The sequence below is a fragment of the Salmo salar genome, chromosome 26, assembly GCF_965601325.2.
Source record: "Salmo salar chromosome 26, fSalSal1, whole genome shotgun sequence".
NCBI classification, from domain to species: Eukaryota; Metazoa; Chordata; class Actinopteri; order Salmoniformes; family Salmonidae; genus Salmo; species Salmo salar.
In genome coordinates this window covers 38,669,932-38,696,761 of record NC_138316.1, presented here as the reverse complement: position 1 = coordinate 38,696,761, position 26,830 = coordinate 38,669,932, and the positions used below count along the sequence as shown (strand labels likewise).

Sequence of the window (26,830 nt, the reverse complement as noted above, 5' to 3'; positions counted from 1 at the left end):
ACACACAATCCCTGATTTAACTAAACCAACTAATCGTCAAGACCTGAATTAAGCTGATTTGGATGTGTTCATGCTGGGCTGGAACAAAAGGCCCAATGGCTCTCCAGGACCAGGAGTGAAAAACCCCAATCGGAGCGTCAGCCATACCAAAGAGCAGTCACTGTGGTCGATGCAGTCTGTCTATCGGTACCCTCCTCTGCCCCTGTCTTCACATGAGAGAACGGAACGCTGTTGTTTCAGCCACATGGGAGATACTCATCACGTGCTGTGTGATTGGGGCCAGCTCAGGGGTTAGTGTGCAGTTTATTTTGGCAAGATGTATAAGCCCCCCTGCTGATTTATGGGTTCCGGTCTGGCATGGAGGAGTGGTGAGAGGCATTCTGGGTATCAGTGACCCGTAGTGGCCCTGTACATTAGCGAGGTAGTTACCGTGGCTACTGTTCTCAACTTCCCAGGCAGCTTGGTCATAAGCCTCTCAGTCTATAGGAGAACGTACTTATGGAATATCCAATGGGTTGTTTTTTTCTTCTTTCCAGACTTTCCGCTGGATTTTGAGAGGGTTTTCCCTCTTCTTCCTCTTTCTGCCCATTCCATTTTTCTGTCCGTTCTTTGGCAGTTAACAGCGCTTTGTCTGTGGCTGGTCCAGTGCCAAGAGTAGAAATTCAACACTAGGCTTTTAGGGGGCTGCTTTCAGCACTCCTCCTAGGAGCGATTCTGACTTTATTAAAGAATAAGTGAGAGGTCTTGAGACATAATTACAGCCAGACAATGGGGTATCTTTATGCCGAGGTTATCGTTTTCCGACTGTATGTATAAGTCTGTAAGACCACTGTTTGGTATCCTAATTACAGCGAGACAATTGGTTCTCTGTATGCCGCGGTTATCACCTTGACCCCCCCCCCCCCCCCCCCCCCCACCTTACACTGCTGCTACTCGCTGTTTATTACTTATGCATAGTCACTTTACAAATCACCTCGCCTAACCTGTACCTCCGTACATTGACTCGGTACCGATGCCCCCTGTATATAGCCCCGGTATTTGAATGTCATTTTCTTGTTACTTTTTTTTCTTGTAATGTTTTTCCACTTTTTAGTTTATTTAGTAAATATTTTCTTAACTCTATTTCTTGAACTGCATTGTTGGTTAAGGGCTTGTAAGTAAGTATTTCACGGTAAAGTCTACACCTGTTCTATTCGGTGCATGTGACAAATAAAATGTGATTTGATTTAGATTTTCTACATCTGCAGATGGGTTGGTTTAGTGTAACGTGAACTGTATGCTGAAGATGGAGCACAGCAATGCAATGGACTCCTCTCTTCTCCACATAGCCACGAGGTGCTTATTTTAGGTCCATTGTACATGTTGTGCTTTTTCAAACCTCTCCCGGCATGTTTGAATATGCTATCAGGAGTCTCCCAGCCACCCAGGGATATCCGGCCGCTCTGTCCCAAGGAGGGGGTTATGTGTGGGCATGTGATATCAGGAGAGTCCCAGGCTTGTCAAGGCCTAGCTCGGGGGTGGAGGCCACAGCTTGAGCTAAGCCAGATAACTGTTCCATTGTATTGACTTTAATGTACCTGATAGCCACCATGGAACAAGATTAGAGATTGATTAGTTTTTCTTGCCTTGCCACCTGTATCCTAAATCGGCCCACTCTTACTGGCATACGATTTAGCCCCCGCAACTCTCATATCTCTAACGACGTCCTTGGATACCATAATGGCTTTGTAAACTACATATCTATGGGGAAAATGGCCCAGACAGGCAAATCTTATTCTCAATATGAAATGAGCCACCTTGTTCACATTGACAGTTTGACGTGACTCCAATTCTATTCATTTGCTTATCTGATCCGAATCTGTTCTTTTTCCTGCAGTCTGAACTGTCAAAAAGCACATGAAATCGGATATTTCAAGCCACATTTCAAACCACCTTCGTAGGTGGTTTGAAGTCCAATACAAATCTGATTCCTGGCCATGTGACTTGTCTGAATTGATTTGCCCTCAAGTGGTTTTTAGACTTATTTGGCATATCGTGTTGCTTGTTAACTATTCAGTTGACAGTGTGACAAAATCATGTGATAGCTAACTAGCTTGTTAATAGTTTACAAATACATTAGTAAATGTGCTAGAGAGCTGAACAGCTACCTAGCTAGGACTCATTTAGAAAGCTGAACAGCTACCTAGCTAGGACTCATTTAGAAAGCTGAACAGCTACCTAGCTAGGACTCATTTAGAAAGCTGAACAGCTACCTAGCTAGGACTCATTTAGAAAGCTGAACCGCTACCTAGCTAGGACTCATTTAGAAAGCTGAACCGCTACCTAGCTAGGACTCATTTAGAAAGCTGAACAGCTACCTAGCTAGGACTCATTTAGAAAGCTGAACCGCTACCTAGCTAGGACTCATTTAGAAAGCTGAACCGCTACCTAGCTAGGACTCATTTAGAAAGCTGAACAGCTAACTAGCTAGGAGTCATTTAGAAAGTTGGATCATCTTATCCTTTGAGGTTTTAAAAGTGTTCTTACACTATGATTTTGAACATTCAAAGCAACTGGGAAATGGCATTGTTGTCACCTTGGCAGAATTGGTTCATGGTGGGTTTGGCCAGCCAGGTTTGGTAGGATGTTGTGATTATGTTCTGCTTCGGGTCTAGGGCACATATCTAGGATTGTATTATCCTCCCCTAATCCTAACCTTAACCAATTGGGAGGAAAGGTCAATTGATGTTAGGATCCGGTTGTCCCAATACCCTGATATATCTATGCATTTGGGCTTGGCCTGCAAAACTGTTGGCACCAAACATTTTATGACAATAGCGTTCTAATTCAGAACTCTGACTACAAGCAGTTGTCTTTGAACTTTTGGTGCCAACATGGAGGCTTTTAAAATCCTAACTCTCAAAACAAGTTTGCCATGTATTGGCCTGGGTAGGGTGTTGTCTGTTTTAGATTTAGAATTAGAGCTGTGGTGAAGGAAACAGTAGAGACACTGGAGAGAAGACTGGCTGGCTGGCTGGCTGGCTGGCTGGCTGGCTGGCTGGCTGGCTGGCTGGCTGGCTGGCTGGCAGGCACTGTGAGCCTGTGGTCACCAACGTGTTCATTTCCCCACTTGCTCAACTACAGAGTGGGAGAAAAGCTGTCAGAATGGCAACGACAAGAAAACCAGAAGGAGCTGATGACTCCTGTCTTTCATTGGGGTTTGTCCCTGCAGAATCCCCTTCCCTTTTCTAACCGTCATGTTTTGGAATTACAGCACTCTACCCTGTGGTTAAGATGAACTAAATTGAATATCTGGGGAAAGGGAGTACAGGAATTCCATTGTAACCTCACTTTGTTGTTACTTGTCAACCTTCCCTATCTCTGCTAGGCTGGTCCCAGATCTGTTATGTGATTTCTGGCCAACTCCTCTGACTAGAAGGCATGACGAAGGGTAGTTGGAGAAGTTTGCTAAAGCACACCCAGATCTGGGACCAGGCTATAGACTCCCCACCTCTCCCTCTAGGCCCTGGACATTAGGGAAAGACGACATCTGGATAGAGGGATGTCGATGGTAGTGGGAACAAAATACCCTTTCTGCTGTATCTTGTCTCCCACCCAGACCTGTCGTTGTCCTCAGCATAGCGCTGGGCCAAACTAATGGCAGTTTTTCAGATTCCACCCCTCGTTAGTGCTCCCAAGAATAACCGGAACCTAACTCATATGGCAGCACACTGACTGACAAGGCCCTTATCAAGATGGACGTCTGGGGTGTGCTGCGTTCTGAACAGGGGTGTCAAATGTCCTTCCTTTCCTCCGTACCTTCATTATTTCCCACTGATCTGAAAGGAGGTGACAGACTGACAGGTGAAAACAGTATGCAGCAAATCTAGCCTATCCCTCCTGTCAGTTTGTGTCAGACCCCAGTAAGACTAGCTGTCGCTAATGGCGATCTTAATAAATCTAATCAAAATCAAATGAGTCACAAGTTTAAACAGTCAATCTGGCCAAACGTAACTTTTCTCTGCTCCATGGTATTAGGTCTGCACCACTCAGTCCCTTTAGGATGGTATTACCTTGTTCTGTGCACGCTCTCCTTGAGCTTAATGAAGGATGCATTCAGTCCACAGGATATGATTGCTGGTGACTTTGAGCCATCACAAAGATGTATTTAGGGTCAATATTGACCTTTGCCTAGCTTTATGTCATCCATTGCATTTAACAGCTGGTGTTATTGTTTGTCTATTGAGCTGTGCACTTTAAATGAAAGAGCATAAGGGATGAAGCAGTACGTTCTCAAACCCCTGTAACTGATTTCGAATGCGGTAAAATTACAAACATTTTGTCTGGAGAAGAGCTATGTAGTCCCATTGGCTGAACTCATCAAGTCTAATCGAAATATTACAAGCGGCATGTGTGAAAAACCTCTGCTCAGTGACTGATGTCCATTCAGGCCTGCAGCACAGTTCCAACACTCTACCCTGCCTGCATCTGAAAACTCTCACAAAGGAGACGAAGAGAAGAGGCTGTTTTTAGATTGTTGGGACAGGGTCCGTGTAGGGATCACTGCAAGAGATTTACAGTGGTACTGTAGGAAAGAAGACTAGGAATCTGTGTTAGTATTGGGAGAGGGCCCAGCATTAGCTGAACAGTAGTTATACACAGTGTACAAAACATTAGGAACACCTTCCTAATATTGAGTTGCACCTCCCTTTGCCCTCAGAAGAGCCTCAATTTGTCGAGGCATGGACTCTACAAGGTGTTGAAAGAGTTCCACAGGGATGCTGGCCCATGTTGACTCCAATGCTTCCCACAGTTGTGTCAAGTTGGCTGGATGTCCTTTAGGTGGTGGACCATTCTTGATACACACAGAAAACTGTTGAGTGTGATAAACCCAGCAGCATTGCAGTTCTTGACACACTCAAACCGGTGCGCCTGGCACCTACTACCATACATTGTTCAAAGGCACTTAAATATTTTGTCTCCTCCCCTTCATCTACACTGATTGAAGTGGATTTAACAAGTGACATCAATAAGGGATCATAGCTTTCACCTGGATTCACCTGGTCAGTCTAAGCCATGGAAAGAGCTGGTGTTCCTAATGTTTTGTATACTCTGTGTGTATGCTTAGTAGGGAAGGAGGCTGTGTTGGGACAGCCCAGGGATTACTGTAGAGGTGACTAGCAGCCGTACTGAAGTCTTTTTCAATAGCAACACTCTACCAGGCTAATCACTTTGGCGTGCCTCGCTAATTTCCCACAACAGCCACTTGTTAACTCGATTAAATCGGCTAGCACGCAGGTCGCGGAATGGAGGCTATGAATTGTGTTTGTGTGTGTGTGTTTGGGACATGAGCTTGGGGAGATTCTATGCAAGGCCTCGATCATGTGTTTCTGTTTGTTGCTACCGTTCTATTGAGTAGTGTTACTTTGCAGTTGAAGTAACCAAGCTATCAAAGGACTGTTTACATAGTAAGAATGGGACCTGCACACTCTGCTCAATTTCTTAAACACACACCTTTGTCTGTGAGGGACAATTTGATCTGTGAGGGATCTTCCTGTGTGTCAGATTGAGATTTCTCTCTGAGATAGAGACCTGTAGTATAGTGCGTTGGTTGGCAGAGCGCTACAGGTAACATGTTAGCACAAGCCCAGGCATCCTCTGGGCTTTGTTATTTACTTCCTCTGGTAGTCACCTGGAAAGCTGTAAGGATAACGCTCACTGATTTGAATCACCTGTAAAACCCACCCCCGTGTGTGTGTGTGTGTGTGTGTGTGTGTGTGTGTGTGTGTGTGTGTGTGTGTGTGTGTGTGTGTGTGTGTGTGTGTGTGTGTGTGTGTGTGTGTGTGTGTGTGTGTGTGTGTGACAGGGTGGTGAGGGAGAACAGGAGTGATGACTGGGCATCTTCTACTGAAAGGCTGAATGCTGGAAGACATTAGACGACTAATCTTTTGGACATGCTTTACAACAACTCTGTAGAAGTCCTGATTTCTTGACAGCCTATCCTAGAGTGTCTCCTGCTGTGTCATGTTCTGCCTTGTGTTTTGCTTGGTTGAATGTAGAAACAGGCTGGTTCTCAGCTAGGGACACTTCTACCATCACAATCTATGCCATTAAAGACCTCGACATGCACCTCTTTGCAGACCTAGATTAAATATGACATTATGCCTTCTTATTCTCATTTTAACGGAACCAAAGGCCTCTCTCTAATGACTTGATTGATGTTTTGGTGTGTCCAGTCCTTTGGCAGAGATCAGAGTATTCTCCTGTAGGCTCTGTCCTGGAGTCTGTCCGGCTTTGGTCTGGGCCTTAACCTCATATCCTGACTGCAGCCTCTGTAATATCCTGACCTGGAACCTCTACTCTTCTCTGTACTAGGGATGCACAATATATCGGTGAACATATCGGAATCAGCCGATATCAGCTAAAAATGCCAACATCGGTATTGTCCCGATGTCTAGTTTAACTGCGACGTCAAAGCTGACGTGCATACCTATATAACGTAGGTACATGACGTAATGACGCCACATAAAATGTTGCGCTACACGTGCAACACAGCATTCCTAACCTAGCCCACAATGTCTGCTGTGTCAATCGAGCAGTCAACAAGTCGAACAGTCATTTGAAGGAAGCGAAATCCATTAACGCCAAGATAATGGAATTCATTGCCCTTGACAATCAACCGTTCTCTGTCGTGGGTGATGTTGGCTTTCGCGACTGGTCGAGCACCAGTACACATTAACATTACCAAGTGCGCTATTGTTCAGATGTTACCCTACCTGAGTTGCACAGTAATAGCATCACTGCTATTAGCTCAGAACATACTATGGAACACCGTTTGGGTCTTTGCCTGTCAAAAAAGATACACGTCAAATAACACTTTGACAATAACACTATTTTATGCATTTAAATAATCTTTTAATTTGACACGTCAAATAACACCGTTCTATTATAGAATGTTGTGTGTTCTGAATTTGCACGTGCAAGCCAAGCGCCACCACTACTATCAGTAGTACTGTCAAAGCTGTACAAAAAAGTCTGCAAACAAACACCGGCCACGAACGATGTGTTTACAATCCCGCGTTGATAATAAAGTATTATTTGTTCGACCGCAACTTCTGGGGTAGCTAGCTGGCTTTAGCTTGGTACCTAGCTTCGCCAGTACAACCAGCCTGAAAACAATAACCAGTAGAAACTGCAGTCATTTTCACTATTCTTAGCAATGATTTAGGAGTCTTTGTGAGTAAGTATTAGCTAGGTAGCCACGTTGTTCGCCTATTGAAATTTAACTTCAATTCATGAAAATAAATAGCTAGCCAGCTACTTAACCCTGTTTCCCAAAGCTAACGTTATAAGCAGCCAGCTAGCTTCATCTGGCTAGTAAGGCTCGACCTGACCGGGTATGTGTTGTGAAGCTAGCCACAATAAGAATAAGGCACAATAGTGGAATTTGCGGTTGGCCTTAAAAATAGCAGTACCTCTTTGAAAGTGATGCAGAAGGTTATAATTGGTGGAATCATGCCATATTTAAACTAGATAATGTTAAACAATGTTGAAATGTGAACCAATGAAATGGGGTATCGGTCTACTCGGTGACACCCACAGAACACAACTGTGAAGAGTTTACGCAAATATTAGCATTGTAGCTCTTATCGCGGGACTGTGACTGTGAAATCACCTCCTCAGTCAGCCTATTGTGTGTTGACATTCATATTGCACTGTACAGCTTTACCTAAGGATTGGGGATCAATGAAATGGGGGTAACATTCTACTCAATACCCAATATATTTTTTCCCAACGTCCACCTCAGAGTTATCAGACTCAAACATCCACGCAGTATTGTTTTTCCTTGGGAATAGTGTTCAAAACACACAGGTTGACAATAAATGCGGCTCAATTCACAGTTGTTTCAGAGTCCCGCAATAAGAGCTACGTTCTCTGGGTGTCACTGAGTAGACTGATACCCCATGTCATTGATCCACAATCCATAGGTAAGGCTGTACAGTGAAATAAGTATGCCCCCAGTGTAATTCTAAAGTATAATACATCCAGTGTGATTTAAACAGATTTTGTCAAATTAACAAATTATTGTCTTTTGTTGATTTTATATAACATTCCAACCTCGTTTAGCATGATCTATTCAATTATGGCAGAATTCTACTATTTGTATTAATTTGCATCACTGTCAATGACTTATTTTGAAGGCAAACCGCATAGTCCACTATTGTGGCTAATCCTTATTGTGGCTAGCTTAACATAGATGGGTCCGACCACCATTAATCAAGTAATAACCGTCTTATAAATTAGGGTTATTTTAGATAATGACACCTAGCTATATAGTTAGCTAGCTAACGATAGCTACTGAAACAGATTATTGTTTTGCTATGTTTTTGGGGAAGAACATTGTTTTCATCCATTTTTTTATGACCAGAACTGTTGGTGCGCGAGACAACTTTACCGACATCATAGCATACGTATCGATGAATCATTGACATAGGAAATACAAGTGATTTGTGTAATAATTACGTAAAAAATGTATGAACTAGTTACATTTTTGTGACGTGCAGTCATATTCAGGTCCTGATTGGTCAACAAGCTTATTTGACACGTCAAATAGTGTTATTTAACGTGTATCTTTTTTGACACGCAAAAACCCAAACAGGTTTTACATAGAAATCCTGGTTGAGAATGAAACGACTGAACAATGAAACAGCACAGCAAGTTAGTGAAAGAAATAGGTTCTGATGATGTTTTACTGGTAATGGGGACATACGTAAATGCCAACAAAATAACTTTTTGGTGTGTGTGTGACCTTTATTTAACTAGCCATGTCAATTAAGAACAAATTCTTATTTAAAATGACGTCCTACCCCGACCAAACCCGGACAACGCTGGGCCAATTATGTGCCGCCCTATGGGACTCCCAATCACGGCCGGATGTGATACAGCCTGGATTCGAACCAGGAACTGTAGTGACGCCTCTTGCACTGAGATGCAGTGCCTTGGACCACTGCGTCCATGTGTGTGTGTTAACTATTTAACCGTACTAGAATGGTTAAAAGGCTGCGAAAATGTTAAATATCGGTTATCGGTATCGGGTTTTTGGCAAGGAAAATATCGGATATTGGTATCGGCCACAAATGCCATATCACTACTCTGTACTGTCTTTTCGTCCCAAATGGCACCCTATTCCTTATGTAGTGCACTACTTTTGACCAGGGCCATAGGGTGCCATTTGGAACACAGCCACTGCATGTTGGCTTGTGGTGTTTTATTCAAATGAGGCGTTCTCTTTCTTCTCTCCTCCTGGTCCAACTCAGGACCTCTCTCCTCTCTTCCTGGTTCAAACCAGAACCACTCCCTTCTCCTTTCCTTTCTTCCTCTGCTGACTGCAGATTGTTAGTTATTGAAGGGAGAAGACTACTGACGAGAGATAATAACTAGATGGTTAGTGGAGTGTTACTGAGTACCTCTGAAGCTACAGCAGGGAAATGAAGCCACAACGCTAGAGGAATCCAGCTAGTTGTTCATCTTATCGTCTGTGTGTCTCAGATGTGTCGTAGTTGAAGGAAACATGGTTGAATTAATTGTTGGCAAACCAGAAAGCGCTAATGGCTGAAAAGCAGATGTGTAAATCTCAGTCGATGACTGGAACAGTAGTCGACCACATGTGTGCAATACACACCAGAAACACACTCTCTTTAGGCTCGTAAAAATATTTAGACTAGACTAAACCAGGAGTAGAATCTTCAGATGAGATTCTTTGATGTCTCTGATTAGATGAGCAGTTGAGGAAATCTGTTGTCTGGGACATCTGTGCGATCGCAGTTCTTTGGAATTTGGGGATTGTGTCTCTCCCAGCTGAGTATGCAGATGCACTAAACCAATAGTGTTGGAGTCAATTCAATTCCAACTCACAGAAATGCACTCTGGGCAGTGTTCTGTGTATGAATCAAATTTCAAATCATTTCCTACAGAGACACGAAATGGTGTTGATCCAACTCTGCTGTCCAGCATTCATTTCTATAGCTACAGCCATAGAGTTGGATAGAGGGCTCACTTGGCCCAAATCATGTCATGGAAGCAGCCATTGCAGAGAAAGGCTCTGTCATCTTTATGGCTACAGCCCACTGCATTCACCCCCCAGTATGCTGTCTCCAGTATGCTGTCTCCAGTATGCTATCTCTATACATCAAAGATCTATTGATCTTTAGACTGTCTCTTTCAGCTTGTCCACTAATGGCAAATGGCTGCTGCTGCATGACAATACGTCTGGTGTCACAATGAAGTCATCTGGACTGTGTCCCAAATGGCACCCTATTCCCTATATGACCATGGCTCTGTTAAAAAGTAGTGCACTATATAGGGAATAGGGTGCCATTTGGGATGCACACACTAAAAGTAATCTGGTGTCACAATACTGCTGAAGGGTACACATCCGTATCCCTTCAGAGACTCAATTTCATGGCTATTGTGAGGCTGCCATAGGTGTGAGGGGAGGATAGACTATTGTGAGGCTGCCATAGGTGTGAGGGGAGGATAGACTATTGTGAGGCTGCCATAGGTGTGAGGAGAGGATAGACTATTGTGAGGAGGCCATAGGTGTGAGGGGAGGATAGACTATTGTGAGGCTGCCATAGGTGTGAGGAGATGATAGGCTATTGTGAGGCTGCCATAGGCGTGAGGAGAGGATAGACTATTATGAGGCTGCCATAGGTGTGAGGGGAGGATAGACTATTGTGAGGCTGCCATAGGTGTGAGGGGAGGATAGGCTATTGTGAGGCTGCCATAGGTGTGAGGGGAGGATAGGCTATTGTGAGGCTGCCATAGGTGTGAGGGGAGGATAGACTATTGTGAGGCTGCCATAGGTGTGAGGGGAGGATAGACTATTGTGAGGCTGCCATAGGTGTGAGGAGAGGATAGGCTATTGTGAGGCTGCCATAGGTGTGAGGGGAGGATAGACTATTGTGAGGCTGCCATAGGTGTGAGGGTAGGATAGACTATTGTGAGGCTGCCATAGGTGTGAGGGGAGGATAGACTATTGTGAGGCTGCCATAGGTGTGAGGGGAGGATAGACTATTGTGAGGCTGCCATAGGTGTGAGGGGAGGATAGACTATTGTGAGGCTGCCATAGGTGTGAGGAGAGGATAGGCTATTGTGAGGCTGCCATAGGTGTGAGGGGAGGATAGACTATTGTGAGGCTGCCATAGGTGTGAGGGAAGGATAGACTATTGTGAGGCTGCCATAGGTGTGAGGGTAGGATAGGCTATTGTGAGGCTGCCATAGGTGTGAGGGGAGGATAGACTATTGTGAGGCTGCCATAGGTGTGAGGGTAGGATAGACTATTGTGAGGCTGCCATAGGTGTGAGGGGAGGATAGACTATTGTGAGGCTGCCATAGGTGTGAGGGGAGGATAGACTATTGTGAGGCTGCCATAGGTGTGAGGGGAGGATAGACTATTGTGAGGCTGCCATAGGTGTGAGGAGAGGATAGGCTATTGTGAGGCTGCCATAGGTGTGAGGGGAGGATAGACTATTGTGAGGCTGCCATAGGTGTGAGGGAAGGATAGAGTATTGTGAGGCTGCCATAGGTGTGAGGGTAGGATAGACTATTGTGAGGCTGCCATAGGTGTGAGGGGAGGATAGACTATTGTGAGGCTGCCATAGGTGTGAGGAGAGGATAGGCTATTGTGAGGCTGCCATAGGTGTGAGGGGAGGATAGACTATTGTGAGGCTGCCATAGGTGTGAGGGTAGGATAGACTATTGTGAGGCTGCCATAGGTGTGAGGGGAGGATAGACTATTGTGAGGCTGCCATAGGTGTGAGGGGAGGATAGACTATTGTGAGGCTGCCATAGGTGTGAGGGGAGGATAGACTATTGTGAGGCTGCCATAGGTGTGAGGGGAGGATAGGCGGGCAGGGAAATCACTTTGGACAGACAACACTCGAGCACAAAGGGGCCAGTTACGCTTGCATAATGGTGTCTTTCCTCTCCTCTGTCCTGTGTTCTACTGCCTGGGATTCCTCTCCTCCTTTCCTTTTCTCTCCTCTGTTCTGTGTTCTCCTGCCTGGGACTCCTCTCCTCCTTTCCTCTCCTCTGTCCTGTGTTCTACTGCCTGGGACTCCTCTCCTCCTTTCCTCCCCTCTGTCCTGTGTTCTACTGCCTGGGACTCCTCTCCTCCTTTCCTCTCCTCTGTTCTGTGTTCTACTGCCTGGGACTCCTCTCCTCTGTCCTGTGTTCTACTGCCTGGGACTCCTCTCCTCCTTTCCTCTCCTCTGTTCTGTGTTCTACTGCCTGGGACTCCTCTCCTCCTTTCCTCTCCTCTGTTCTGTGTTCTACTGCCTGGGACTCCTTTCCTCTCCTCTGTTCTGTGTTCTACTGCCTGGGACTCCTTTCCTCTCCTCTGTTCTGTGTTCTACTGCCTGGGACTCCTTTCCTCTCCTCTGTTCTGTGTTCTACTGCCTGGGACTCCTTTCCTCTCCTCTGTTCTGTGTTCTACTGCCTGGGACTCCTCTCCTCTGTCCTGTGTTCTACTGCCTGGGACTTCTGCCCATTTTCTTTACTCTTACTCTTTACTCTGGTCAGCTCCCCTTTCTCCCTCTCCTCTCTGGCTGGTCAGCTCCTCTCTCTGTTTCTCTCCCTCTCCCCTCTGGCTGGTCAGCTCCTCTCTCTGTCTCTCTCCCTCTCCTCTCTGGCTGGTCAGCTCCCCTCTCTGTCTCTCTCCCTCTCCTCTCTGGCTGGTCAGCTCCTCTCTCTGTCTCTCTCCCTCTCCTCTCTGGCTGGTCAGCTCCACTCTCTGTCTCTCTCCCTCTCCTCTCTGGCTGGTCAGCTCCCCTCTCTCCCTCTCCTCTCTGGCTGGTCAGCTCCACTCTCTGTCTCTCTCCCTCTCCTCTCTGGCTGGTCAGCTCCCCTCTCTGTCTCTCTCCCTCTCCTCTCTGGCTGGTCAGCTCCCCTCCCTGTCTCTCTCCCTCTCCCCTCTGGCTGGTCAGCTCCCCTCTCTCTGTCTCTCTCCCTCTCCCCTCTGGCTGGTCAGCTCCTCTCTCTGTCTCTCTCCCTCTCCTCTCTGGCTGGTCAGCTCCCCTCTCTCCCTCTCCTCTCTGGCTGGTCAGCTCCCCTCCCTGTCTCTCTCCCTCTCCCCTCTGGCTGGTCAGCTCCACTCTCTGTCTCTCTCCCTCTCCTCTCTGGCTGGTCAGCTCCCCTCTCTGTCTCTCTCCCTCTCCTCTCTGGCTGGTCAGCTCCCCTCCCTGTCTCTCTCCCTCTCCTCTCTGGCTGGTCAGCTCCCCTCCCTGTCTCTCTCCCTCTCCCCTCTGGCTGGTCAGCTCCACTCTCTGTCTCTCTCCCTCTCCTCTCTGGCTGGTCAGCTCCCCTCCCTGTCTCTCTCCCTCTCCCCTCTGGCTGGTCAGCTCCTCTCTCTGTCTCTCTCCCTCTCCCCTCTGGCTGGTCAGCTCCTCTCTCTGTCTCTCTCCCTCTCCCCTCTGGCTGGTCAGCTCCACTCTCTGTCTCTCTCCCTCTCCCCTCTGGCTGGTCAGCTCCCCTCTCTGTCTCTCTCCCTCTCCCCTCTGGCTGGTCAGCTCCCCTCTCTGTCTCTCTCCCTCTCCCCTCTGGCTGGTCAGCTCCCCTCTCTGTCTCTCTCCCTCTCCTCTCTGGCTGGTCAGCTCCTCTCTCTGTCTCTCTCCCTCTCCTCTCTGGCTGGTCAGCTCCTCTCTCTGTCTCTCTCCCTCTCCCCTCTGGCTGGTCAGCTCCTCTCTCTGTCTCTCTCCCTCTCCCCTCTGGCTGGTCAGCTCCTCTCTGTCTCTCTCCCCTCTGGCTGGTCAGCTCCCCTCTCTGTCTCTCTCCCTCTCCCCTCTGGCTGGTCAGCTCCCCTCTCTGTCTCTCTCCCTCTCCCCTCTGGCTGGTCAGCTCCTCTCTCTGTCTCTCTCCCTCTCCCCTCTGGCTGGTCAGCTCCCCTCTCTGTCTCTCTCCCTCTCCTCTCTGGCTGGTCAGCTCCTCTCTCTGTCTCTCTCCCTCTCCTCTCTGGCTGGTCAGCTCCTCTCTCTGTCTCTCTCCCTCTCCCCTCTGGCTGGTCAGCTCCTCTCTCTGTCTCTCTCCCTCTCCCCTCTGGCTGGTCAGCTCCTCTCTGTCTCTCTCCCCTCTGGCTGGTCAGCTCCACTCCCTCTCCCTCTCCCCTCTGGCTGGTCAGCTCCCCTCTCTTGTTGTAGGTAGGTGGATGGTAGCTATCTCTCTGCAGCAGGGGCGTGTGTGTTGACAGCGAGAGCCGGTAATGTCATTGGACCATAATGGAACATTGCACCTCTGAGCTGAAATATACCAGAACTGGCCACCTAGAATGAAGCACCATTTAGACACATACACGCAAGCTGTCTCTCTCACATGCACACACAACAGACACACACACAGCAGACACACACAACAGACCCACAACAGACACACACAACAGACACAGGTCTGGTGCTGCGCTCCTTTATCATGGGCCAGAGATGTGAGTGGCTAGTCCCAGCCTGTACCAAACCTGTCACACTGGTGTCAGCAATAGACTAGGTTACTGCCCTTCAGTCTTCCCTGTGGGATTCAACTGGTGTCAGCAATAGACTAGGTTACTGCCCTCCAGTCTTCCCTGTGGGATTCAACTGGTGTCAGCAATAGACTAGGTTACTGCCCTCCAGTCTTCCCTGTGGGATTCAACTGGTGTCAGCAATAGACTAGGTTACTGCCCTCCAGTCTTCCCTGTGGGATTCAACTGGTGTCAGCAATAGACTAGGTTACTGCCCTCCAGTCTTCCCTGTGGGATTCAACTGGTGTCAGCAATAGACTAGGTTACTGCCCTCCAGTCTTCCCTGTGGGATTCAACTGGTGTCAGCAATAGACTAGGTTACTGCCCTCCAGTCTTCCCTGTGGGATTCAACTGGTGTCAGCAATAGACTAGGTTACTGCCCTCCAGTCTTCCCTGTGGGATTCAACTGGTGTCAGCAATAGACTAGGTTACTGCCCTCCAGTCTTCCCTGTGGGATTCAACTGGTGTCAGCAATAGACTAGGTTACTGCCCTCCAGTCTTCCCTGTGGGATTCAACTGGTGTCAGCAATAGACTAGGTTACTGCCCTCCAGTCTTCCCTGTGGGATTCAACTGGTGTCAGCAATAGACTAGGTTACTGCCCTCCAGTCTTCCCTGTGGGATTCAACTGGTGTCAGCAATAGACTAGACTGTGGGATTCTCTGACTGCTTCCGTAATGGCACCCTATTCCCTACATTCCCTGTCCCCCCAACTAATGCTAATGACCTAATAATACCTGCATGTTGCCTAGGGCCTGAGTTTTTCCAGTCACATTCCTGCCCCTGATGGTTGCTGATCAGAGGAGCATATATTTCCCACAGAGTTGCCCTCAAGCCGAGTGGCATTCCAACAGCCCTTCACATTCCAACACCTGAGAAGTTTTCTGAACGCCAACCTGGCTCTATTCTCACCCCTTAATGGTGATTTCAGACAACTTGTCCCTTGTAATATTGGTTAAATAGCAGATGGTGTCTGCCGTTGGTGTTTCCCTTGGCCATGCTGTATGTTCATCACAGATTTAACTGGCTCTCAGTTTACGCACAACTCCAGAGGAAGCCTACGCTAGCCAGCACTAGCCCCGACATGAGCCAGACTGGAACCGCCACTTACCCAGCCAGTGTCCCAAATGGCACACTATTCCCTATGCAGCTCAGTACTTTTGACCAGGGTCCCATATGGTTCTGGTCAAAAGTAGTGCACTACATGGGGAATAGGGTGCCATTTTGGACACAACCCCAGAGTGCATATCTACTCACATTACTTTGCAGGGTTCTGCCGTCCAGCCGTAATGTGTTGATTTAGGCCCAAGTAGCGCGGTCCAAGGAAGACAATTGTATCACCTGTCTCCGAATGCAATCGTTCCACAATGACTACATGTTTGTTCAGGGGGGATATTTAGTCGCGCTGCGATAGCGTTGCCCTCTTGTAATGGACTTGATAGCTCTGTTTGTTTTCCCTCTGCTTTGTTTGGAGTGGCGTCCATATTGACTTTATGGAGGCTAGGAGATAAAGAGTTAGCAGGGAAGGGAAGATGAGACAGTGGCATGACTAATTCTACATTTACAACACTGAGCTGTCGTCTTAATGTGTCCAGATAGGATACAACACTGAGCTGTTGTCTTAATGTGTCCAGATAGGATACAACACTGAGCTGTCGTCTTAATGTGTCCAGATAGGATACAACACTGAGCTGTCGTCTTAATGTGTCCAGATAGGATACAACACTGAGCTGTCGTCTTAATGTGTCCAGATAGGATACAACACTGAGCTGTCGTCTTAATGTGTCCGTGGGCCACGAGCTGCGCAGGCCGATAGGGCAACACTGAGCTGTCGTCCTTGGCCAGATGGTCCCGGCTGCGCCAGGCCAGTAGGATACAACACTGAGCTGTCGTCTTAATGTGTCCAGATAGGATACAACACTGAGCTGTCGTCTTAATGTGTCCAGATAGGATACAACACTGAGCTGTCGTCTTAATGTGTCCAGATAGGATACAACACTGAGCTGTCGTCTTAATGTGTCCAGATAGGATACAACACTGAGCTGTCGTCTTAATGTGTCCCGATAGGATACAACACTGAGCTGTCGTCTTAATGTGTCCAGATAGGATACAACACTGAGCTGTCGTCTTAATGTGTCCAGATAGGATACAACACTGAGCTGTCGTCTTAATGTGTCCAGATAGGATACAACACTGAGCTGTCGTCTTAATGTGTCCAGATAGGATACAACACTGAGCTGTCGTCTTAATGTGTCCAGATAGGATACAACACTGAGCTGTCGTCTTAATGTGTCCAGATAGGATACAACACTGAGCTGTCGTCTTAATGTGTCCAGATAGGATACAACACTGAGCTGTCGTCCTAATGTGTCCAGATAGGATACAACACTGAGCTGTCGTCCTAATGTGTCCAGATAGGATACAACACTGAGCTGTCGTCCTAATGTGTCCAGATAGGATACAACACTGAGCTGTCGTCCTAATGTGTCCAGATAGGATACAACACTGAGCTGTCGTCTTAATGTGTCCAGATAGGATACAACACTGAGCTGTCGTCTTAATGTGTCCAGATAGGATACAACACTGAGCTGTCGTCTTAATGTGTCCAGATAGGATACAACACTGAGCTGTCGTCTTAATGTGTCCAGATAGGATACAACACTGAGCTGTCGTCTTAATGTGTCCAGATAGGATACAACACTGAGCTGTCGTCTTAATGTGTCCAGATAGGATACAACACTGAGCTGTCGTCTTAATGTGTCCAGATAGGATACAACACTGAGCTGTCGTCTTAATGTGTCCAGATAGGATACAACACTGAGCTGTCGTCTTAATGTGTCCAGATAGGATACAACACTGAGCTGTCGTCTTAATGTGTCCAGATAGGATACAACACTGAGCTGTCGTCTTAATGTGTCCAGATAGGATACAACACTGAGCTGTCGTCTTAATGTGTCCAGATAGGATACAACACTGAGCTGTCGTCTTAATGTGTCCAGATAGGATACAACACTGAGCTGTCGTCTTAATGTGTCCAGATAGGATACAACACTGAGCTGTCGTCTTAATGTGTCCAGATAGGATACAACACTGAGCTGTCGTCTTAATGTGTCCAGATAGGATACAACACTGAGCTGTCGTCTTAATGTGTCCAGATAGGATACAACACTGAGCTGTCGTCTTAATGTGTCCAGATAGGATACAACACTGAGCTGTCGTCTTAATGTGTCCAGATAGGATACAACACTGAGCTGTCGTCTTAATGTGTCCAGATAGGATCTCCTCCTGATGAAGTGCCTGAAGAGACGGTTGTATATTGGGGAACCTTTTGTCTTCTGTTCCCGAGCCGTCTATTCCGATGCCTCTGCTTTTCCACCAGTTGTCGTGATCACAACAGATTACTACAATCAGACCTGGGTTCAACCAGTATTTGATGTATTTCAAATGCTTTAAGTGTTTGATCTAGCTTGCCTGGAGTGCCAGATGGGCTAGGTTTGCACCATTCCATTGGTTACATGTGAACTCAGTCAAGCACAGATTTTTGAAGCGTTTGAACACAGAAAGTCTGAATACAATAGGTTGTTAAAACCTGGCATAAAACACATGGTATGCTTTTCAGCGCTTAGCTTATCTGTCCATCACTGAGCTTGGGCTTCTCCACCTTCTTCACAAAGCTCTGCTTGATGTGGTTGTGTGTGACACAAGGCTTAAAACTCACAGCAATAACTTACCATTTATATTTTTCTTCCTTTTATTTCTTAATGAGCCATTCAGGGTGATTAGATGAAAGTGTGCTGATGTGAGGCTTGTGAGCGGTGTGTTATGGAGGCTTAATGACTGTGAAAAATCATTCTAATGAGTCTTAACTGCTGATGGAGACATGGAAGACAAAAGTCAGGTCATTAGAGGTGGTAATGATGGGGAAGCCATGGGAGAGAGGGAGGTAAACATCCTGACTGGCTGACTGGCTGGCTCGCAGCAGTGCTGATGTCTACTGCCTCACAGCTGGGCACTCAGAACAATCCGACTTGGCCTACCTGCTGGGGTAAGTCTCAGTACTCTGAAGTGGCTCCTTCTAATCTTCTTCCTTTCATTTGGCCACCTCTCAGAGCAGAGGAGATCTTCATTTATCTACCTCTCAGAGCAGAGGAGATCTTCATTTAGCCACCTCTCAGAGCAGATCTTCATTTAGCTACCTCTCAGAGCAGAGGAGATCTTCATTTAGCTACCTCTCAGAGCAGAGGAGATCTTCATTTAGCCACCTCTCAGAGCAGAGGAGATCTTCATTTGGCCACCTCTCAGAGCAGAGGAGATCTTCATTTAGCTACCTCTCAGAGCAGAGGAGATCTTCATTTAGCTACCTCTCAGAGCAGAGGAGATCTTCATTTAGCCACCTCTCAGAGCAGAGGAGATCTTCATTTAGCCACCTCTCAGAGCAGAGGAGATCTTCATTTAGCTACCTCTCAGAGCAGAGGAGATCTTCATTTATCTACCTCTCAGAGCAGAGGAGATCTTCATTTAGCCACCTCTCAGAGCAGAGGAGATCTTCATTTAGCCACCTCTCAGAGCAGAGGAGATCTTCATTTAGCCACCTCTCAGAGCAGAGGAGATCTTCATTTAGCCACCTCTCAGAGCAGAGGAGATCTTCATTTAGCCACCTCTCAGAGCAGAGGAGATCTTCATTTAGCCACCTCTCAGAGCAGAGGAGATCTTCATTTAGCCACCTCTCAGAGCAGAGGAGATCTTCATTTAGCCACCTCTCAGAGCAGAAGAGATCTTCATTTAGCCATCTCTCAGAGCAGAGGAGATCTTAATTTAGCCACCTCTCAGAGCAGATCTTCATTTAGCTACCTCTCAGAGCAGAGGAGATCTTCATTTAGCTACCTCTCAGAGCAGATCTTCATTTAGCTACCTCTCAGAGCAGAGCAGAGCAGAGGAGATCTTCATTTAGCTACCTCTCAGAGCAGAGGAGATCTTCATTTAGCTACCTCTCAGAGCAGAGCAGATCTTCATTTAGCTACCTCTCAGAGCAGATCTTCATTTAGCCACCTCTCAGAGCAGAGGAGATCTTCATTTAGCTACCTCTCAGAGCAGAGGAGATCTTCAATTAGCTACCTCTCAGAGCAGAGGAGATCTTCATTTAGCTACCTCTCAGAGCAGAGCAGATCTTCATTTAGCTACCTCTCAGAGCAGAGCAGATCTTCATTTAGCTACCTCTCAGAGCAGAGGAGATCTTCATTTAGCCACCTCTCAGAGCAGAGCAGAGGAGATTTTCATTTAGCCACCTCTCAGAGCAGAGGAGAGGAGATCTTCATTTAGCTACCTCTCAGAGCAAAGGAGAGGAGATCTTCATTTAGCTACCTCAGAGCAGAGGAGAGGAGATCTTCATTTAGCTACCTCTCAGAGCAAAGGAGAGGAGATCTTCATTTAGCTACCTCTCAGAGCAAAGGAGAGGAGATCTTAAATTTAAAATTAAAAATTAAAAATTCATTTAGCTACCTCAGAGCAGAGGAGAGGAGATCTTCATTTAGCTACCTCTCAGAGCAAAGGAGAGGAGATCTTCATTTAGCCATCTCTCAGAGCAGAGCAGAGGAGATCTTCATTTAGCTACCTCTCAGAGCAAAGGAGATCTTCATTTGGCCACCCCTCCAAGAAAAAGGGAAGGAGAGGAAATCTAAAAACATCTGAAAGTAGATGAACACTGTCCATGTCACTGACTTCTCCAAAGTATGGAAGGAGATGATGGGAAGGAGAGATAGAGAGGAAGCCACTTTATATTATAAAGATGCACCCGATGGTTTGGTGTCCAAACAGGGCTATTTGCCAGTCACTTCTCAGAACCAGTGAAACATGGACACGTGTAGGGGCTGACTACTGCAGCACAGTCTTTTTCCTACATCTTATTGTATATGCTCATTAAAGAAATGTGTGGAAGGCTGCCATGCGATAGCCCTCTTGGTTCTGATGTAATAGCCTACCTGACCCCTCACACTCTAAAGCTTGGGGTTTGCTTAAGATTTCCATTGATAATAGACTGCTTGATTTTATGGTTTTCCACGTGCCAACTCCTCCTAGGTGCAGGAAGGCAGGGGCAGAGCCCATGGAAAAGCAAAGAGACTTATTCAGTGAGTTCTTGTGACCAGCCGTACTTACACTAGTTAGGTATCGCTTTCAAAAAACTATCAGGCCTGGCCTCTGTACCGGTCCTGTCCGATTCTGTGTATTGCCTTTCCCCCAGGGGAGTGGGTTTGTGGCTGCATTCCAGAGCCGTCCTTCTCAAAATTGGAGGCCTTTTTCTGAGCGGTGTCTGTCTTTCGCAAATAGACCTCTGAGGGCTCCCTTCATTGGATTGGTCAACAACACAGACCCTTCCTTCTTGGCCACGCTTGAGTCGCTGCCAATAGGGGCCTCAGCAGCTGTCCCGAAGTTTACTCACACGGCCCCCTGTGATTGGGGGAACATTAGGTTTGTAAAGCCTCAACAGGTTTGCAGTAAACACTCATCGAACCGCCGAGGCTTACCCGCTCCCTGGTCAATATTTGAGGGCTCTGTAAGCTCAGAGCTCACCTCCAGAAGGCATTCCTTCAGCCTGTTCTAATTTGCACTTTGCATTAGCTGCAGGACGTCTGATAAAAATAACATCTCTATTGGGCTGCAGGAGTTTACGTTCATATAGACATCCATCTTAATAAATCCTCAGTGGAGCAGTATACAAGTACAGGCTCAAGCTATGTTGTGCAACTTGTTTTTTGCTGTTTTCGCATTTTAGAGGGCAGAATGTTTTCTGTCCTAGAGGGCTCTCTGTATGCGTTGTGCTTTTGTACACTCCCATAAAGGGCCTAGTCTATATAATGCATGAGTGTTCTATTGTGCCATATGTAGTTTATTGATGTAACCTCAGCCGTTGTCTACCTCTCTTCTCTCCCCAGATGCAGCAGCTGTTCTACGAGAACTACGAGCCCAACAAGAAGGGATACATCCGCGACCTCCACAATAGCAAGATCCACCGGGCCATCACCCTGCACCCCAACAAGAACCCGCCCTACCAGTACCGCCTGCACAGCTACATGCTCAGCCGCAAGATTGCCCAGCTCCGCCACCGCACCATCCAGCTCCACCGTGAGATCGTCCAGATGGGCCGCTACGGGGCAGCCGAGCCCAGCCGAGAGGACCTGCAGCTGGGCATGCCTCCGTCCTTCATGAGGTTCCACCCTCGGCTCCGCGAGGAGGTCCTGGAGTGGGAGTTCCTGACGGGCAAGTACCTGTTCTCCTCGTCTGACGGTCAACCCCCCCGCCGGGGAATGGACTCCTCCCAGCGTCTGGCCCTGGATGACATCATCATGCAGGTGATGGAGATGATTAACGCCAACGCCAAGACGCGGGGACGGGTGATCGACTTCAAGGAAATCCAGTACGGCTACCGGCGGGTCAACCCCATGTACGGGGCGGAGTACGTGCTGGACCTGTTGCTCCTCTACAAGAAGCACAAAGGGAAGACCATGACGGTGCCGGTGAGGAGACATGCCTACCTCCAGCAGACCTTCAGCCAGATCCAGTTCAGAGAGGAAGAGGAGATGGACGCCAAGGTGCTCGCCAGCAGCATCAACCAGGACTCTGACTCCCTGTCCTTCCTCTCCAACTCCCTCAAGATGTTCGTGCCCTTCAAGCTGTCCAGCTCTAGCCAGGACCAGAAGGAGCCGAAGGAGCCTAAGGTCAACATACTGGTGCCGCTATCCGGACGCTACGACATCTTTGTCCGCTTCATGGCCAATTTAGAACGGGTGTGCCTGATCCCCAACCAGAACGTCAAGCTGCTCATCCTCCTCTTCAGCACCGACAACAACACAGAGCGGGTCAAGCAGGTGGAGCTGATGAGGGAGTACCACGTCAAGTACCCCCGTGCCGAGATGGAGATCCAGCCCGTGTCGGGCTCCTTCTCCCGGGCCTTGGCTCTGGAGGTGGGCTCGGCCCACTTCTCCAACGACTCACTGCTCTTCTACTGCGACGTGGACCTGCTCTTCACAACCGACTTCCTCAAGAGGTGCCGGGGTAATACGGTCCTGGGGGAGCAGACCTACTTCCCCATCATCTTCAGTCAGTACGACCCCAAGGTGGTTTACGCCGGCAAGGTGCCCAGTGAGAACCACTATGTGTTCACCGCCAAGACGGGTCTGTGGCGTCACTACGGCTTCGGGATTGTCTGTGTTTACAAGGGCGACCTGGTCGGGGCCGGGGGCTTCGACACCTCCATCCAAGGGTGGGGCTTGGAGGACGTGGACCTCTTTAACAAATTTGTCCAATCAGGGATCCGGTTGTTCCGGAGCACGGACCCGGGGATCGTACACGTTCACCATCCAGTAGTGTGCGACCCCAACCTGGAGCCCAACCAGTACAAGATGTGCCTGGGCTCCAAAGCCTCGTCGCACGGCTCGACACAGCAGCTGGCTGAACTGTGGCTCGAGAAGAACGACCACGGCTTCCGGAAGGTCGGGAGCTCAAATAACGAATCCCTCAGGACAGCGTGAGAAAGCACTCCGGCCAGGACTGACATAAACCAGTATGTGGAGTCCCCCAGGCCTGGGTGTCTTTCCCTCTTCCCATTTGTCTTAGCAGCATTTTTAACTACCTAATTTATTTTTTACAGAAACAAAAAAGACTTACATGGATATATTTTGGAAATATGCTTTTTTTAAGAAAACGTGAACGTTGAACTGACAGACAAACGTGACTGTAGAAGATGTTTTAATTAATGCTGAAAAATAAAGAATATTGATGATGAATATTCCTTTGGATGAGCCTACCATAACTCTGGTAGCAAGAACAAAGTGCTCTGATGTCTTATTCTACCAGTCTAGTAATAAAGACCATTCTGTGTTATTTGTACAGTAACCTTGTCCCCAGGTTGTTGCACATATAAGCCTGGGATATCAACAATTCAAAGTTTGCCTTAGTGGGAGTGACCATAGAATTCTATGGCAGTGACCTACTGAGTAAAGTACCTGTCGTCATTTAATTTGAGCAAATCACACGACTGTGAGGCGTGTTATGGGAGATGATTGGTTGGTAGATTAAGCCAATGCGCCAGGAGTTTCTCACAGTCATTCTGTATTGACTAACGAAGGCCAAGTTTGATGCGTTGGTCCACCAGATTCATCCCATTTGGGCGAAAGTGTCTGGGAACTACATGATCTATAAAGAGAGTATGGGGGATATGGTGATATTAAGGGTTATATTATGTGTACCTCAGTGATGTGCATGTACAAGCTCTTTAAAAGGTGTAGCGTTTGTCTTGTGCGTGGAGAAGACGGACGTTCTTCAGACCAGCAGTGCTCTAAATGGAACTGGACTCTTGATTGTGAATGTTTACAGGAGGTTGATATGAACAAACATTTCATCATTGAAAAAGGTTGACTTAGATGAAAAGCAATTTGAAATAAGACTAAAGGGCCATTTTGATTCCTTTTTATTTGTTTATAATACAGAATAACACTGTTGTTTTTTTCCATTGATTTTAGATTTTCTTTTTATTTACTTCTGTGAACACAACTGCTGGATTTAATATCTGCAATTCTTCTTCCGCTGTCTAATTTATTGAATTTGCAGTCTCCATTCTCTGTTACCTGACTGTTGGAATATGTATATTAGAAAAATGGTATACCCATCTGTTGTTGGATAGTGTTGTTTTTCCATTTTCTTTTTGTTTCTCTCTCAAACTCATCTGATTACCAAAGAGTTTTTGCACAGTGTGTTTTAGGTGTTGTATGTCATGTTGTTTTCTAGGAGGTGCAGGCACAAACATGACATGTACCGTAGATTAAGAGGTATAGTGAGTGAGGGAGCACCGTCCTGGGCCCAGCTCTTTACTAGCTCTCATGAGGAATCTAAGGCCTATATCAAACTAGTCATCCAGATTTAGGAAGGGGAAGGTATGGGAACAAAGGAAGGGGAAGGTATGGGAATGCTGTGCTCCTTCATAGAACTGGAAGGAATTCTAAATCATTTTAGAACTCTTGGAGTGAATTCCAGAACCTTCTCAGCACCCATTGGTACAATGAATTAGAATAGAACTCTTAGAATGAAATCTGATTTTTATACTGAACAAAAATATAAATGCAACATGCAACAATTTCAAAGATTTTACTGAGTTACAATTCATATGAGGAAATCAGTCAATTTAAATTAATGAATGAATCTACGGATTTCACATGACTGGGAATACAGATCTGTTGGTCATAGATACCTTAAATGAAATGGGCCTCACAATGGTCCTCAGGATCTCGCCACGATATATCTGTGCATTCAAATTGCCATCGATAAAATGCAATTGTGTTTGTTGTCCGTAGCTTATGCCTGTCCATACCATAACCCCACCGCCACCATGGGGCACTCTGTTCACATGACGCCATACAAGTGGTCTGCGGTTGTTAGGCCGGTTTGACATACTGCCAAATTCTCTAAAACGATGTTGGAGGCGGCTTACGGTAGAGAAATTAATATTCAATTCTCTGGCAACAGCTCTGGTGGACATTCCTACAGTCAGCATGCCAATTGCATGTTTCTCAAAACTTGGGATATCTGTGGCATTGTGTTGTGACAAAACTGCACATTTTAGAGTGGCCTTTTATTGTCCCCAGCACAAGGTGCACCTGTGTAATGATCATGCTGTTTAATCAGCTTCTTGATATGCCACACCTGTCAGGTGGATGGATTATCTGGAAAAGGAGAAATGCTCACTAACAGGGATATAAGCTTTTTGTGCATATGGAACATTTCTGGGATATTTTATTTCAGTTCATGAAACATGGAACAACACTTTACATGTTGCGTTTCTATTTTTGTTCAGTGTAGAACTCTGAGAATGAATTATAATTCTATGAATTATCTGGTCCCTGTCTATTTAGGAGAATGTCTTCTGTGCAGTAGCACGCCCCTGGTTTTGGGTTCAAGTTTAAAGGTCTCCTCTACTCCACACAGTCTTTAAGCCCAAGAGAAGACCGGGTCAGCTACACTTGGAGCAGGAGGGCCAACTGTGCTCTACCATAATAGTCTTGGTTTTCTGGGGCTTTTTAATATTTCTGTTGTTCATTCAGCCCTGTCCAACTGGGAAAGGTTTTATATTTAAGAAATAAAATGAAGAATGTTTATCAAAAATGCTTTTGTTGTGGTGGTGTACTTGTTTTAGATAAGCATTCATTGACAATGTGGCCATTTTAAATGATGACAGTTGCATTTTACAGGCAAGGCACGTCAAGACATAACAATAGTAGTTCTAACTTTGGTGATAACTGTCAGACTGTCAGAGCTTGAATGTGACAAATTACAGTAGGATCCATAAATGTACCCTGGTCTCAGATCTGTATATTCTATCATGTCAACTCCTTGACAATGAGTTGATATGATGGCATAAACTAATCTGGGACCAGGCTACCATAAATGGGCCTGGACAAGAGATTTGCTCAGCATAAGTGTTTGCTTATTATTTGCAAAATCATATGAAAACATATGAATACTCATGATAACCCTGGTGTATTAAATTCCCAACCTGGCTTCATAACATCATGGCCACATAATCATCTCTTGACTCCTAATAACACTCCTCTTCATTATGAAAGCTGATGACTGGAATGCTTTCTGGGGCCAAACGGCTCCCGTGCATCACGTTAATAGTGGATGGGGAGACTTTTGCTCTTGCTTTGAGCACATCTAGAAAAGCAACATAATCAATTTATTTATTATTATTTAGGAGTAAATGTATTATCAAAGTGTACTGTATGTTCTCGTGGACAGAAGTGCCCTGGAGTGAGGCTGCCTGGAGGAGACTAGAGTTTGTTTTCTGAATCTCCTCTGAGAGACAACTGAAACCAGGACAATATTAAGCCTATGTTCCAAATGGCACCCTATTCCCTACATAGAGCGCTTGTCAAAAGTAGTTCACTATGTACCATGGTCAGAAGTAGTGCACTACATATGGAATAGGGCACCATTTGGGACGCAACACAACTGATGAATCATGGCTGTAGCTGATCTCCGAGGCCTAGCTCTATGAAGCATGTGGTGAGCTTTAATAGAAAGCAGCCGTATGACATCCTGTGGCTTCTAGAACTCAGAGAGGAGAGACCCAGTCTCGGGCCGTTCAGATAAACGCTGTGCTCTGTCCTCTTCACAAAGAATCTCCCTCTCAGAAATATAGCTTTTCTAAGGTGGCAAGTGATGTTTTTTACTCTTTCCAGACGTTTGCTAGACCACTAGCTATATGGAGCCAGGTAGCCTACTGGTTAAGAGTGTTTGACCAGAAACCGAAAGGT

The 26,830-nt window shown here is 46.6% G+C and overlaps 1 protein-coding gene across 1 annotated transcript in view; it reads left to right on the top strand.

Annotated features, from left to right (window-relative positions):
* The window catches only part of chsy1 (chondroitin sulfate synthase 1), a 96,308-nt gene extending 70,630 nt beyond the window's left edge, over positions 1-25,678 (top strand). The window contains exon 3 of the mRNA XM_045708938.2: positions 21,455-25,678. Within this exon, the coding sequence (XP_045564894.1) occupies positions 21,455-23,050 (1,596 nt within the window). The 3' untranslated portion in view covers positions 23,051-25,678. The remainder of the gene's footprint in view (positions 1-21,454) is intronic.
* Positions 25,679-26,830: the final 1,152 nt, after the last annotated feature.